Raw genomic sequence first — 11,871 nt, 5'->3', positions numbered from 1 at the left:
CAGTTGCCAAGCAAATATTGGGAAAATATCCGTGTCTTGAGATACTTGACGACGACGGATTCAGTAACGGCCTAAGTCATATAACTATAAAACATAAGTTGATCAATCGAAACACGTATCTGAACCGCCTCAACAATCAAGCTAATACAACAACACTTACTCCAGTCGCCAAAAATAAGCGGGCAGGTACCAATCAGGAATATTGAAGCTACAACTAATCATTGTACCAAGGAAGTAATGGCCAAACTACGGCGGGACGAGCCTACTTTACTGACCGATGAGTTCTTGGTGGAATCCCAAGGATTTGTTAGATCTCGAATGGATCAGAAAAGGGATCTTGCACTGATTATGTCAGAATTTCCGGTTTTCCGACGTAGGCGGCTGCTTAATCATCATTTTAAAGAAGCTACAGGAACCGATATTGAAATGTTGCGGAAATATTTCAATTCGAAGAAATCAAAAATCATTCTTTATTCAACTACCCAGAAACTGAATAAGCTGTCTGAGAAACCATCCGATCGTGATGTATTCTATTTTTTAGCAAAATTATTGGACGAAACCTTGGATGATCTAATCTTGAAGAAAGAGGTAGTAATCTATTTGAAATTTGATAACTTTAAAATAAAAAAATCTCTCATGTTTCAGATCGGAACACGCATTGACGAAATTCGAGACGAAGCGGCAGCACCGGTTTTAATCGCCATAGGTAAATTAATTAAAGTTTTAGAGCTCATTGAGATTTGTAAAAGGAAATAAAAATAAGAGAAGATCCATTAATTACGTAACGCAAAAAATAGCAATTTTCAACCCCCCCCCCCTGTGTCACACTTTTTATATGAAACATGTAAAAAAATGGTAAGGATCGTCACACTTCAGGTAACCCCGTTACGTAATTTATGGATGCTCCCTAATGATATCTTGTCGAAGCTTTTGGATCAACTTAAACGCTTCCAGATCCATACCTCTTTTGAATAGCTCGTTTTTGCTTTTGTCGAGATAAGTCCAATCAGGTTTGTACAGCCCTGTTGTTCACTGTACTACGAAACTAATTCAACTGACCACCTACATCTTATGGGCTTTCTGTAGCTCAGTGGATAGTCATGCAGAAGGCCACGGTGGACGAGTCCGATCTATGCAATTTTAATTTGGTAAAATTTCGGAATTTCCCAGAGCATGAGAGCGAGATTACTATTTGTTCTAGTCGTAGTCCCATGATATACAAATGCATAAAATGATAATCAATACTCTGCCCCCACTCGCATATCAGTCCCATACTGTTTTTCGCATGCTGGAATAATAGCCATTTTGCTGAAATGTTCATCATACGATGGATTACCGTAAAATAATTTAGTTTGATCGAAACATTGTTTAGTTATGTGCAATCAGGTCATGTAAATTCTTAATGGGACTGTTATGCGGGCGGGTACTTTCAATATGGGACGAACATGACTTGCTATTTTTTCACTCATTTATTATGATTCATAGAAGCACGTAAGAAATGAATACTTTTCATTGGGTCACTTTAGAGTGACGAAAAGTCAAATGGGACTGTTATGCGAGTGGGGGCAGTACTGTACTTGCAGAAAACAAAATGAAGCTATTTTCGTAAACTGGAAAAGCAGATACGATCTATTTGAAACTTAAGAACTATTATATTCCGAAAACTGAAAATTTCTTACAAAACATATTTTATTTTGTTCGTTTCAGACATTGGTAACGGAGCAGATATGTATTATGTCTTTGCTGATCGTACTCGCCTTTCGGAAGGCACGACTGATTTTGTATGTGCCATACAGGACTTAATGAGTGTGCATTATGTGCACAGTTTCATGTATTTGAAAAGTGCGGCTAAATTCCTAGAGTTAGTGCAGGAGTACTTCCTAAAAATTTTTACGACGAAAGGATCTAAGTCGAGTGCTGTACGTATTGGTAAGCAACAACGCACTGTAAAGAAAGTAATAGCATCTCTATCTCAATACGAGTCACCAAAACAGAAGGAGCCACCTCTCGACCAGATTTAACATCCGCTGCCTTTTGGTACCGGAATAAGTTCATCGTTATTTCCTCTAAACACAAAAATTCACTTGTGCCAAGACATTGGCATACAAAACTCTCAAAATGTTTTTTTTTTTTGCAAAATTTATAGTATAAAATATTAGTTTAGGGATTCTTTCCAAACAAGCGAAAAAATGGCATTCAAATCAGAATCACTTTGTAAGAAAATGTGTATTATTCATAAGTTTTCAACGCAATTTATTTTCAATAAACTTATAGAAAATGAAATAAAAGCATTTTTATTTGCAAAAATGGAAGAAACTCATGAAACATAAACATAACCTCAATTAAAATAATCGATATGAAAATTACGACGAGCTGTAATTTTACAGATTCTCAATTGTATAAGACGTGTAATTCTATAGCTTGATGTAATTTTACATTCAAACGTAATTTTATATATCATACGATGGAGGTCATTTTGTTACATTCAGTTGAACGTAATTTTACAGGTTTCGTTCGAACTGTGTATATATTAAACCATTTATAATAGAATTTCTCTCACACGGACATGGCTCAACCTTATGTTGTGAGAAGACTATGGAAAAAAAACAACACCTAATCGTGCTGTGCACAATGCATTCAATCGAGAATATGATCGAGATGCTTTGAGCCAGAAAGTTCAAAGGAATGTTCCGTTATTGACTACTCAGCAAAAGACAATTTACGACACTCTGATGACGGGTATCGAAAATCAAAATGGAGGTATTTTCTTCATCTATGCGCCTGGAAGTCCGTTCAAGAGCAGAAATTGCGCTGGCTGTTGCGTCTTCAGTAATTGCAGCCACATTGCTAGAAGGAGGTCGAACGGCTCATTCTGCGTTTAAGCTACCGTTAAATCTTCAAGTGACTGAAGAATCGACGTGTAACATTTCAAAAACTTCTGTGATGGCCAAGGTGTTACAAAGATGTAAAATTATTATCTGGGACGAATGCACTATGGCACACAAACGAGCACTGGAGGCACTTGATCGCACAATGAAAAATCTGCGTGATAATTCAAGACCTTTTGGAGGCGCAATGATTCTGCTGGCGGGTGATTTTCGTCAAACACTCTCTGTCATTCCCCGGTCAACGGCAGCTGATGAAATCAATGCTTGCCTGAAGCTTTCGTATTTGAGGCGTTATGTTGCGGTTGACAACGAATATGCGAGTAACGTTACAAGATGATCCTTCTGCCTAACTATTTTCGAACCAATTGTTGGCGATTGGGAATGGATTGGGAATCCGCTGCCACCGGATTGATATCTTTTCCACCAAACTTTTGTCAGTGGAGAAAGAGGAGCGAAACGAAAGAGGAGCTTATTTCAAAAGTGTTTCCTAACATCGACAAGAATATTTCAAACCACGATTGGTTGAGTGCACGTGCGCAAAATAATGAAGTGGATTCTTTGAATTTGATAATTCAAAATGCAATTGTTGGAAACTTACATTCTTACATATCGGTTGATGTTGTGACTAATTTGGACGAAGCAACCAACTATCCAACGGAGTTCTTAAACTCTTTGGATTTGCCTGGATTACCACCGCACAATTTGCAGCTTAAAGTTGGATCTATCATAATGGTGCTACGAAATCTGAAACAAGGTTGGTCGTGAATCAACTCAAGAATAATGTCATTCAAGCAACGTTGCTCAAAGGAAAATTTAAAGGTGAAAAAGTGCTAATCCCGAGAATCCCGATAATTCCAACTGATTTGCCGTTTGAATTCAAACGTATTCAATTTCCAATTCGCTTAGCGTTCGCAATGACCATCAACAAATCGCAAGGCCAAACATTGGAACCTTGAATCCCCATGTTTCTCTCATGGGCAACTGTATGTGGCATGTTCACGCGTAGGCAGACTTTCAACGTGGTTTGTGTATGCACAAAAAATGTAGTGTATCAAACGGCATTAAATTAAGCTGAATTTAAGTAATAAAATAAATGTAGTTTCAATCGAAACAAAATAAATATATTGAGAAGTGTAACGTATAATTCCAAATTCGTCTTCATATGCTATCAATTGGAAATGTTTGATCAAAAATTGTGTAAAAAGTAGAATGGTGAATGCTGGTAACCATTCAATCAATCAATTTTGGGCAAGACGAAGTTTGCCGGGTCCGCTAGTTATATATAATGTAACTGTGGTGTAAAATTATTTTCTGTATCCGGTTACTGTTGCCCAGGTCTGGAGATTTTTCATGTGACCAAATCGGCATTACTTACACCTTTTTTCATAAACTTACTTGAATTCAAATGATTCTTCTTGCAAAAGCCAAAGAAATATAGAGAAATAAGCATAAACAAAACATGAACATGAAACATGAAAAAATGCATAATCTATACAGGCCAAGATTTTATACAGAACTAGCTGACACGGCGAACTTTGTCTCGCCAAAATCGATATAATTCTGATATTTTTTTTCAATTCTGATATAATTTTTTACGTCCACAATTTATCTAGAATACAAATCGGTTCTTCAGATGGCCAGAATTTTAAAATTCCAAGCAAATTGTACAAAAACCCATTTCATCGAAAAGATTATGTATTGATTTGCAAAGCATTCCAATTTCATCATAACATTTTTTCTCGTGAACAGAAGAAGAAAACGAATATGAATTAGCAGAAATTGGGCTGTCTATTCTTGAGTGATGCGCGGTCGTACAAATGCCAACTTTCTTTTATATATATATACACTAGCGAAAGAGACCCAGCTTTGCCCGGGTGTTGCAAATGTCACAATGAACTATTTGCTGCACCGCACTCTAGATCAATTTCCGCGCGTTTGTTTTGTTTTCCTCAACAGCTGACCCAAAATTGTATTCAAATGATTTTTTTACATTTCCCCGTTAAATTTACCAACTTTTTGTAGATATTGCTGCTGCGCCAGGAAATCACCCATTGCGCATTATTGCACTCGGCGAAGGTATCGCCTTACTCGGATCACTGTTGGACTCTGACTGAGGGAGAACGATGCTTGGCTGCTTGCTCGTCACCAACACCAAGACGGCATAAACAGCATATAATATAGAGTGGTATACAACAGGGCTGTCTCGCCCCACACATCCCCCTTTCTCTCCGGCTTTTTTTTATTAGTCTCTTGCAATTATAACTTGTCCTTGGTTTTCTCTTTTGTAAATGTATTATTGAGCTTATATTTAATTAAACACTCGGTAAAAATACCACTATAAAGATTTATTTGCCGAAGGCTTTCATTTCAAAACCAAGGAAATCGAAAACCATTTTCTACGGAATATTGTCTTATATTCAGGTAACGAACAGATATTTCCGGTTTGAATAGATGAAGTTTCCTCTTACGGTTGTTCATTCACCTCATTCATATGCTCCAAGATACAATTTGTACGTTGGTCTTCCTGGTCTTCAACCCATAGAGGGCCATCGCACTTTGTAGGTGGTTGTAAGTACGATTTTCTACTACAATTTTGGCGCGTTTATTCAGTTTACATCTAAACAGACAACACTGAATCAACCATTTGACGCTACAATACACGGTTTAAGGCCTGCACCTGGTCTGCCCACCTCGCCGCTGTGCTCCACGCCATCTTATTCCTGCCGGATCGGAAGCGAACACCATCTTTGCAGGGTTGCTGTCCGGCATTCTTGCAACATGTCCTGCCATCGTACCCTTGCGGATTTAGCTACCTTCTGGATACTGGGTTCGCCGTAGAGCTGGGCGAGCTCGTGGTTCATTCTTCGCCGCCACACAACGTCTTCTTGCACACCGTCAAAGATGGTCCTAAGCACCCGTCTCTCGAATAATCAGAGTGCTTGCAAGTCCTCCCCGAGCATTGTCCATGTTTCATGTCCGTAGAGGACTACCGGTCTTATCAGCGTCTTGTACATGTCACATGGTGGTGCGGTGGTGAATATTTTTTGACCGCAGTTTCTTCTGGAGTCCGTATTAGGCCCGACTTCCCCAGATGATACGCCTTCGTATTTCACGGCTAACATTGTTATCAGCCATTAGCAAGGATCCGAGGTAGACGAATTCCTCGACCACCTCGAAGGTATCCCCGTCTATTGTAACACTGCTTCCCAGGCGGTCCCTTTCGCACTCGGTTTCGCCCACAAGCATGTACTTTGTCTACGATGCATTCACCACCAGTCCAACTTTTGTTGCTTCACGTTTCAGGTAGATGTACAGTTCTGCCACCTTTGCAAATGTTCGGCCGACAATGTCCATGTCACCCGCGAAACAAATAAATTGACTGGATCTGTCGTCGCTGGTATTGAATCCGTAGATCTGCAGTCAAACAAAGTACGCGAACACAATAACCGCCCTAGTTTCAGCTTCGAACTTCTTCTGAAACGAACTTTCTCTCTGAGTTTGATCTGTCAAACTAAATGATGCCTTTTTAGTGCAATTTTATGAGAATCTAGCGCACTTCGTCCGAAGTTGGGGTTCTAGCCTATATCTTGCATGCTATGATGGCATAAACACCAGCTATCTCGCATCGACAAAACACGCTAGCAGTGCACCACTATCTTGTGCATCTTCGCATTCGTTCAAAAGCCTTCATTCCTTACACAAGCAAAATTATCGTCCACATATAGCAGATGAGCAAATTATGCATTTATTATCCGCTCTTTTTTCCGTTATTCAATCACATGCACATTCTCTAAAAATAGTGATCGACATCACTATATGTGCCATATTCCGAGTACTGATCAAATTTGACACGATATTTTAGCGAGCATCAGAGCTAGCGAAATATCAAATTCTTTTTTATATGAAACTGTATCTGAATGATAAATACATCTCAAGACAAGACTGATCACCATCGATGCAAACTCATGGTGCAGCTACATTGTCTTCTTTAATGTCTTTTCCTGTCATGTACATCGTTTTCCAGGTGGTCATGACTGTAGCAGGTTTCCTCTATCTTGTCGTTCCGTGTCAAAGCACCAATTCCGACATTGCTAAACGGTCCTTATACAAATCATACTAATAGAGTTATTCCATACCAAAGCGTAACTCTCTGAATGTTCCCGAAAGGATCGAAAGCGCTCGTGTAATTTGAAATACTCGTTTTTCCCCTTTCCAACGTCGCCTTAACTAATCTTGTTAGTTTATCCGAAAGTTCACATTCGTGCATTAAATACCATAGCAAACGAACATAACAAAACAAACAGATTTTTTTTAGTATTCTATTCTGTAGTGTGCTCATAACATGTAAGGGAAGGTAATCATATGATAATTACTTCTGCCTCATACGCAGCTAGTCGTGGGATCAATCCCAAGTTCAATTCTCCTACTTTTTTTCTCTCCATATATTTCTCATGTTTTAGCAATCGGTAAGATTAGAAATAGACTGAATACCGGGTCCATCTTCTATTCTTTATCTACAACTTGACTAATTTTAGCCGTAACTGTCGAAACTAGCCGAAAAGAGCAAAAGGAAGCTCGTTTTGGCATCCATTGCAACCTGTTAATCAAGATGAGCCTCTTCCATAGAACCTATCCCCTAGATTCCAATAATATTCTCGTGGCGAGTGCAGAAGTGTTCTTGGTTTACAATGTGGCGAGTGACTGCATCTTTTATCAATTCCTTTACATCTACGGTAGCCAAAAAGGACGTGGCCAGCGCCGTTTGTTAACCCCCCTAGAGCTTTTGAACTGAGCACATTGAAGTGCTCAGTGCAAATCCCATGCCCTAGCCATTGGCTCTCTATGCAATTGAGATTGTTCTGGTAAAACACGGAGTAGCAACTACGACATGTAAGGTTATCATGCTCAGGCTCTACTTTGTTAATGCAGTGTTCTTCTCATAAGACAAGAACCTCGACTAATTCTATTCGCTTTTGGAGCGAAACATCGTGATTTCGCATGAATTAAAACTCAAGCATAATCCATTTCTTCAAATTTGCGAGCAAGTTTTCCAAAACATTAGGACTCCAATATTAAGATTTGGGCAGGGCTCTGGGTATTATTTAACCACCATGGTTGGAGATCCATCCAATGTTATTCCTGACATTCGATATTAGCTGCACCAAGTTGGGGTCTCCAGTTAACCTTGTGAGCAAAAACATAGGATTGCCACTGCTTATAGAATACGAAGTTGAAATGCAGAGCCCTAGATGGGATATCACAATTGCTAAACATTACTTTATTTTGCAACTTGAAATCGAGGCTCTTCAAAAGCGTCATTGCGGCATCCACAACTTCAATATTACTTTCTTACAAAGTGCCTATGCAGTTTTTTTAATTCGTATTTTTTTATTCGGTGGTTCAGTAGAACCATGCTACAATAAGCTGAATTTGGCAGATTATTATGCATTATGTTGTAGTGTGTGTTTTGTTTTATCACCAACATCGATTTGGCACTTATGGTACTGGTACTTTGGCTGCTAGGCTGAGGTAAACTAGATATTTGATACGTGACCAGGTGAGTCATTGGTAATCTTGAACTAAGCTTAGATTACGCAAGTGAATTGAGCAAGTCGCTTGACTTGAACATCTAAACTCCTCCGTTCAACTCATTTGCACGAAAAGAAAGTTGAACATCAACCGTCTAAGACGAATTAAGTACTGTCCATTTAATTCCACCAGTTAATTTTCGTTATCTTTGCAGATACGTATTTCGACCACAACTGTGTGGTCGTCTTCAGTGTCTTGTACTTGACTCGACTTGAAGAAAACAATCGCAACTTACACTATTTATATTACGGTAGGTAGTGCTTTTAACACACCATTGTGTTTTTCGTCATCAAACCATTTCAACTATGAACGGACCTTTCAAATCGCCCACGACATACTTTGAACTGTGTTCCAACTCGCAAACCTTCAGCTATTCAATTTATCTGGCTGTCATCATAACTCGCATATCATTCCAACTTTACTTGGCGGTCTTCCCAACACGACCTTACGGTTCTCAAAACACGTAAAAAATCGTAACTTTTCTTGGCGGACCCACCTAACACGACATTTCAGTTCTTTCACACGCAAATCATTCAAGCTTCACTTAGCGAGCTTACCAATACGCCATTATGGTCCTTAAAACACGCTAATCATCAACCGTCTAAGACGAGATAAGTAACTCCATTTAATTCCACCAATTATTTCGATATCTTTGCAGATACGTATTTCGACCACAACTGTGTGGTCGTCTTAAGTATTTCGTACTTGACTCGACGACACTAATCATTTTTACTTTGCTTGGCGGTTTTCAAAACACGCAAGTCATTCAATCTTTACTTGGCTGTTCACTAAACACGCCATTGCGGTACTAAAACACGCAAATTCTTTCATCTTTACTTGGCGGTTCTCCAAACATACCACAGCAATTCTTAAAATACGCAAATGATTTCATCTTTTCTTGGCGGTCCTCCAAACACGCCATCCATTGCGGTCCTCCAAACTCGCCATTGCGTTCCTCAAAACTCGCCAATCATTTCATCTTTTCTTGGCGGTCCTCTAAACACGCCATTGCGGTCCTCAAAACTCGCAAAACAATTCATCTTTTCTTGGCGGTCCTCCAAACTCGCCATTGCGGTCCTCAAAACTCGCAAAACAATTCATTTTTTCTTGGCGGTCCTCCAAACTCGCCATTGCGGTCCTCAAAACTCGCCAATCATTTCATCTTTTTTTGGCGGTCCTCCAAACACGCCATTGCGGTCCTCAAAACTCGCCAATCATTTCATCTTTTCTTGGCGGTCCTCCAAACACGCCATTGCGGTCCTCAGAACTCGCAAAACAATTAATCTTTTCTTGGCGGTCCTCCAAACACGCCATTGCGGTCCTCAAAACTCGCCAATCATTTCATCTTTTCTTGGCGGTCCTCCAAACACGCCATTGCGGTCCTCAAAACTCGCAAAACAATTAATATTTTCTTGGCGGTCCTCCAAACTCGCCATTGCGGTCCTCAAAACTTGCAAAACAATTCATCTTTTCTTGGCGGTCCTCCAAACTCGCCATTGCGGTCCTCAAAACTCGCCAATCATTTCATCTTTTTTTTTTTGCGGTCCTCCAAACACGCCATTGCGGTCCTCAAAACTCGCAAAACAATTAACCTTTTCTAGGCGGTCCTCCAAACTCGCCCATCTTTTCATCTTTTTTTTGGCCAAACGCTATTGCGGTACTCAAGAGACACGCAAACAATTTCGAATCTTCTCCGTTTTACTTACTTACGCAACCGCGTCTCTCCCAATTTGGAGCACCGGTCCCCACGTAAACACTGCAAAAAGCAAACATCCTTCTTGGTTCAGGAATTTTCCTTTTCTTCTGAGATTGCGCAGTGGGTGATTTCCATGACGCAGTATTTTTGTCAGACACATTAGTTTTAACATTATTCCATTAGATAATAACAAAAAATGAGCAGTAAAACCTGCCACTGTCGCCAAATGTGTGGCTTGCTGCTGCGCCAGGAAATCACCCATTGCGCATTATTGCACTCGGCGAAGGTATCGCCTTACTCGGATCACTGTTGGACTCTGACTGAGGGAGAGCGATGCTTGGCTGCTTGCTCGTCACCAACACCAAGACGGCATAAACAGCATATAATATAGAGTGGTATACAACAGGGCTGTCTCGCCCCACACAGATACAAACCTTGCGGATCCCAAAACGAATAGATTAGGGAAAAACCTGAAAAATCGGTCAACCCGTTCGCGAGTTAAATCGTCAGGAAGGAAATCTCAACTCATTTTTATTATATAGAAGATAATAGACCTCTTCATGTTTTCAAAAAGTATCAAAAATTCAACCGGTCAATCCAGAATCACAATTCTTATGCTAAAATAAGCCTCCTGTCAAATTTTCAGCCAATTCCGATAAAATTTTGAGGTGGCTCAAGTCGATTTAGTGTTTTTGGGCAATTTTCAATTTTGAAAAAAATATAACGAGAGATATAAACGCTGAAAACTATCGCAACAACATCTGTGTGGAAGCTTTTGGTGTGCTCTACAAGTCTTGTGAACATTGCGACTCGTTCCGTTCACGTTTTGAACATGTTAAAGTGATTTTCAAGCTTTAAAGTGCATAAAAACACTCTTCCCCCGTAAAGTCGTTGTTCTACAAAATTCTTGAATTTATGACAAATCATTGCTATTTTTTTATATTTATTTTCCTCTTTTTTCCCTTGACATTTGAGTATTATAATTGCTAATGTTCGATTTACCGTTAAATTCTTAAAAATCAGAAGCTGAACATTTGTCATAAATTTGCACGCTAGGAATTCCGCATAAACCTGCCGATCGATAGAATTAAAATGTAAAACAGAACAGCACATGGGGAGATCGTTGCCTGGATCTTTTTGCCTGTCTTGGCACGGTGGTTTCCATACCACTAACCAAGCCGTCCACAACCAGGACGTTAGGCAAGAAGATTCACGCTTCGATTGTGTGTTGTTCAATAGATGGTCTCCCTTTCTCCCTTTCACCCTCTATCATTTCATACTTGTTCGCGCCCTAGCGAACGGCTTTAAATCTGATGATTTTCAATTATCTTTCGATTATCTACTCCCTCATACTTTGAGTAGAAATGACCGATGAAGCCGATAAAACAATCATTCACCAAAAATCACGGTCGTAAAATCTGTTTCAGCTAGGATTTCCTTAAACAAATTATTCGAACAAAACATAAATCAAATTATATGATATTTGATGCTTACAACAAACGACTTCCAAATTTGGTTCATTTCACCATATGTCTGTATGCTTTAACCATTTAGTGCGTCGTAGTAACAAGTGAAATTAAAACTTCTTTGTTCGAACAACTTGTTTGACGAAATCCCAACGTGCAAATTTATGACAAATGTTCAGCTTCTGATTTTTAAGAATTTAACGGTAAATCGGACATTAGAAGTTATATTACT

General features: G+C 39.4%; 1 protein-coding gene across 2 annotated transcripts; it reads left to right on the top strand.

Moving 5' to 3' along the window:
• Nucleotides 1-2: 2 nt before the first annotated feature.
• LOC134214494 (uncharacterized) lies at nucleotides 3-2,237 on the top strand. Of its 2 annotated transcripts, XM_062693853.1 has the most exons (3): nucleotides 3-588; nucleotides 646-706; nucleotides 1,708-2,237. In XM_062693853.1, the coding sequence occupies exons 1-3, from the start codon at nucleotides 238-240 to the stop codon at nucleotides 2,019-2,021; spliced, it is 726 nt and encodes a 241-aa protein (XP_062549837.1). In that variant the 5' UTR covers nucleotides 3-237; the 3' UTR covers nucleotides 2,022-2,237. The 2 variants fall into 2 exon arrangements, with proteins under 2 accessions (XP_062549837.1, XP_062549836.1); XM_062693852.1 differs by having other exon boundaries at nucleotides 3-706.
• Nucleotides 2,238-11,871: the final 9,634 nt, after the last annotated feature.

This window comes from Armigeres subalbatus, chromosome 2 (assembly GCF_024139115.2).
Source record: "Armigeres subalbatus isolate Guangzhou_Male chromosome 2, GZ_Asu_2, whole genome shotgun sequence".
In the NCBI taxonomy this organism is placed as follows: Eukaryota; Metazoa; Arthropoda; class Insecta; order Diptera; family Culicidae; genus Armigeres; species Armigeres subalbatus.
This window is presented reverse-complemented; position numbering and strand designations above follow the sequence as displayed.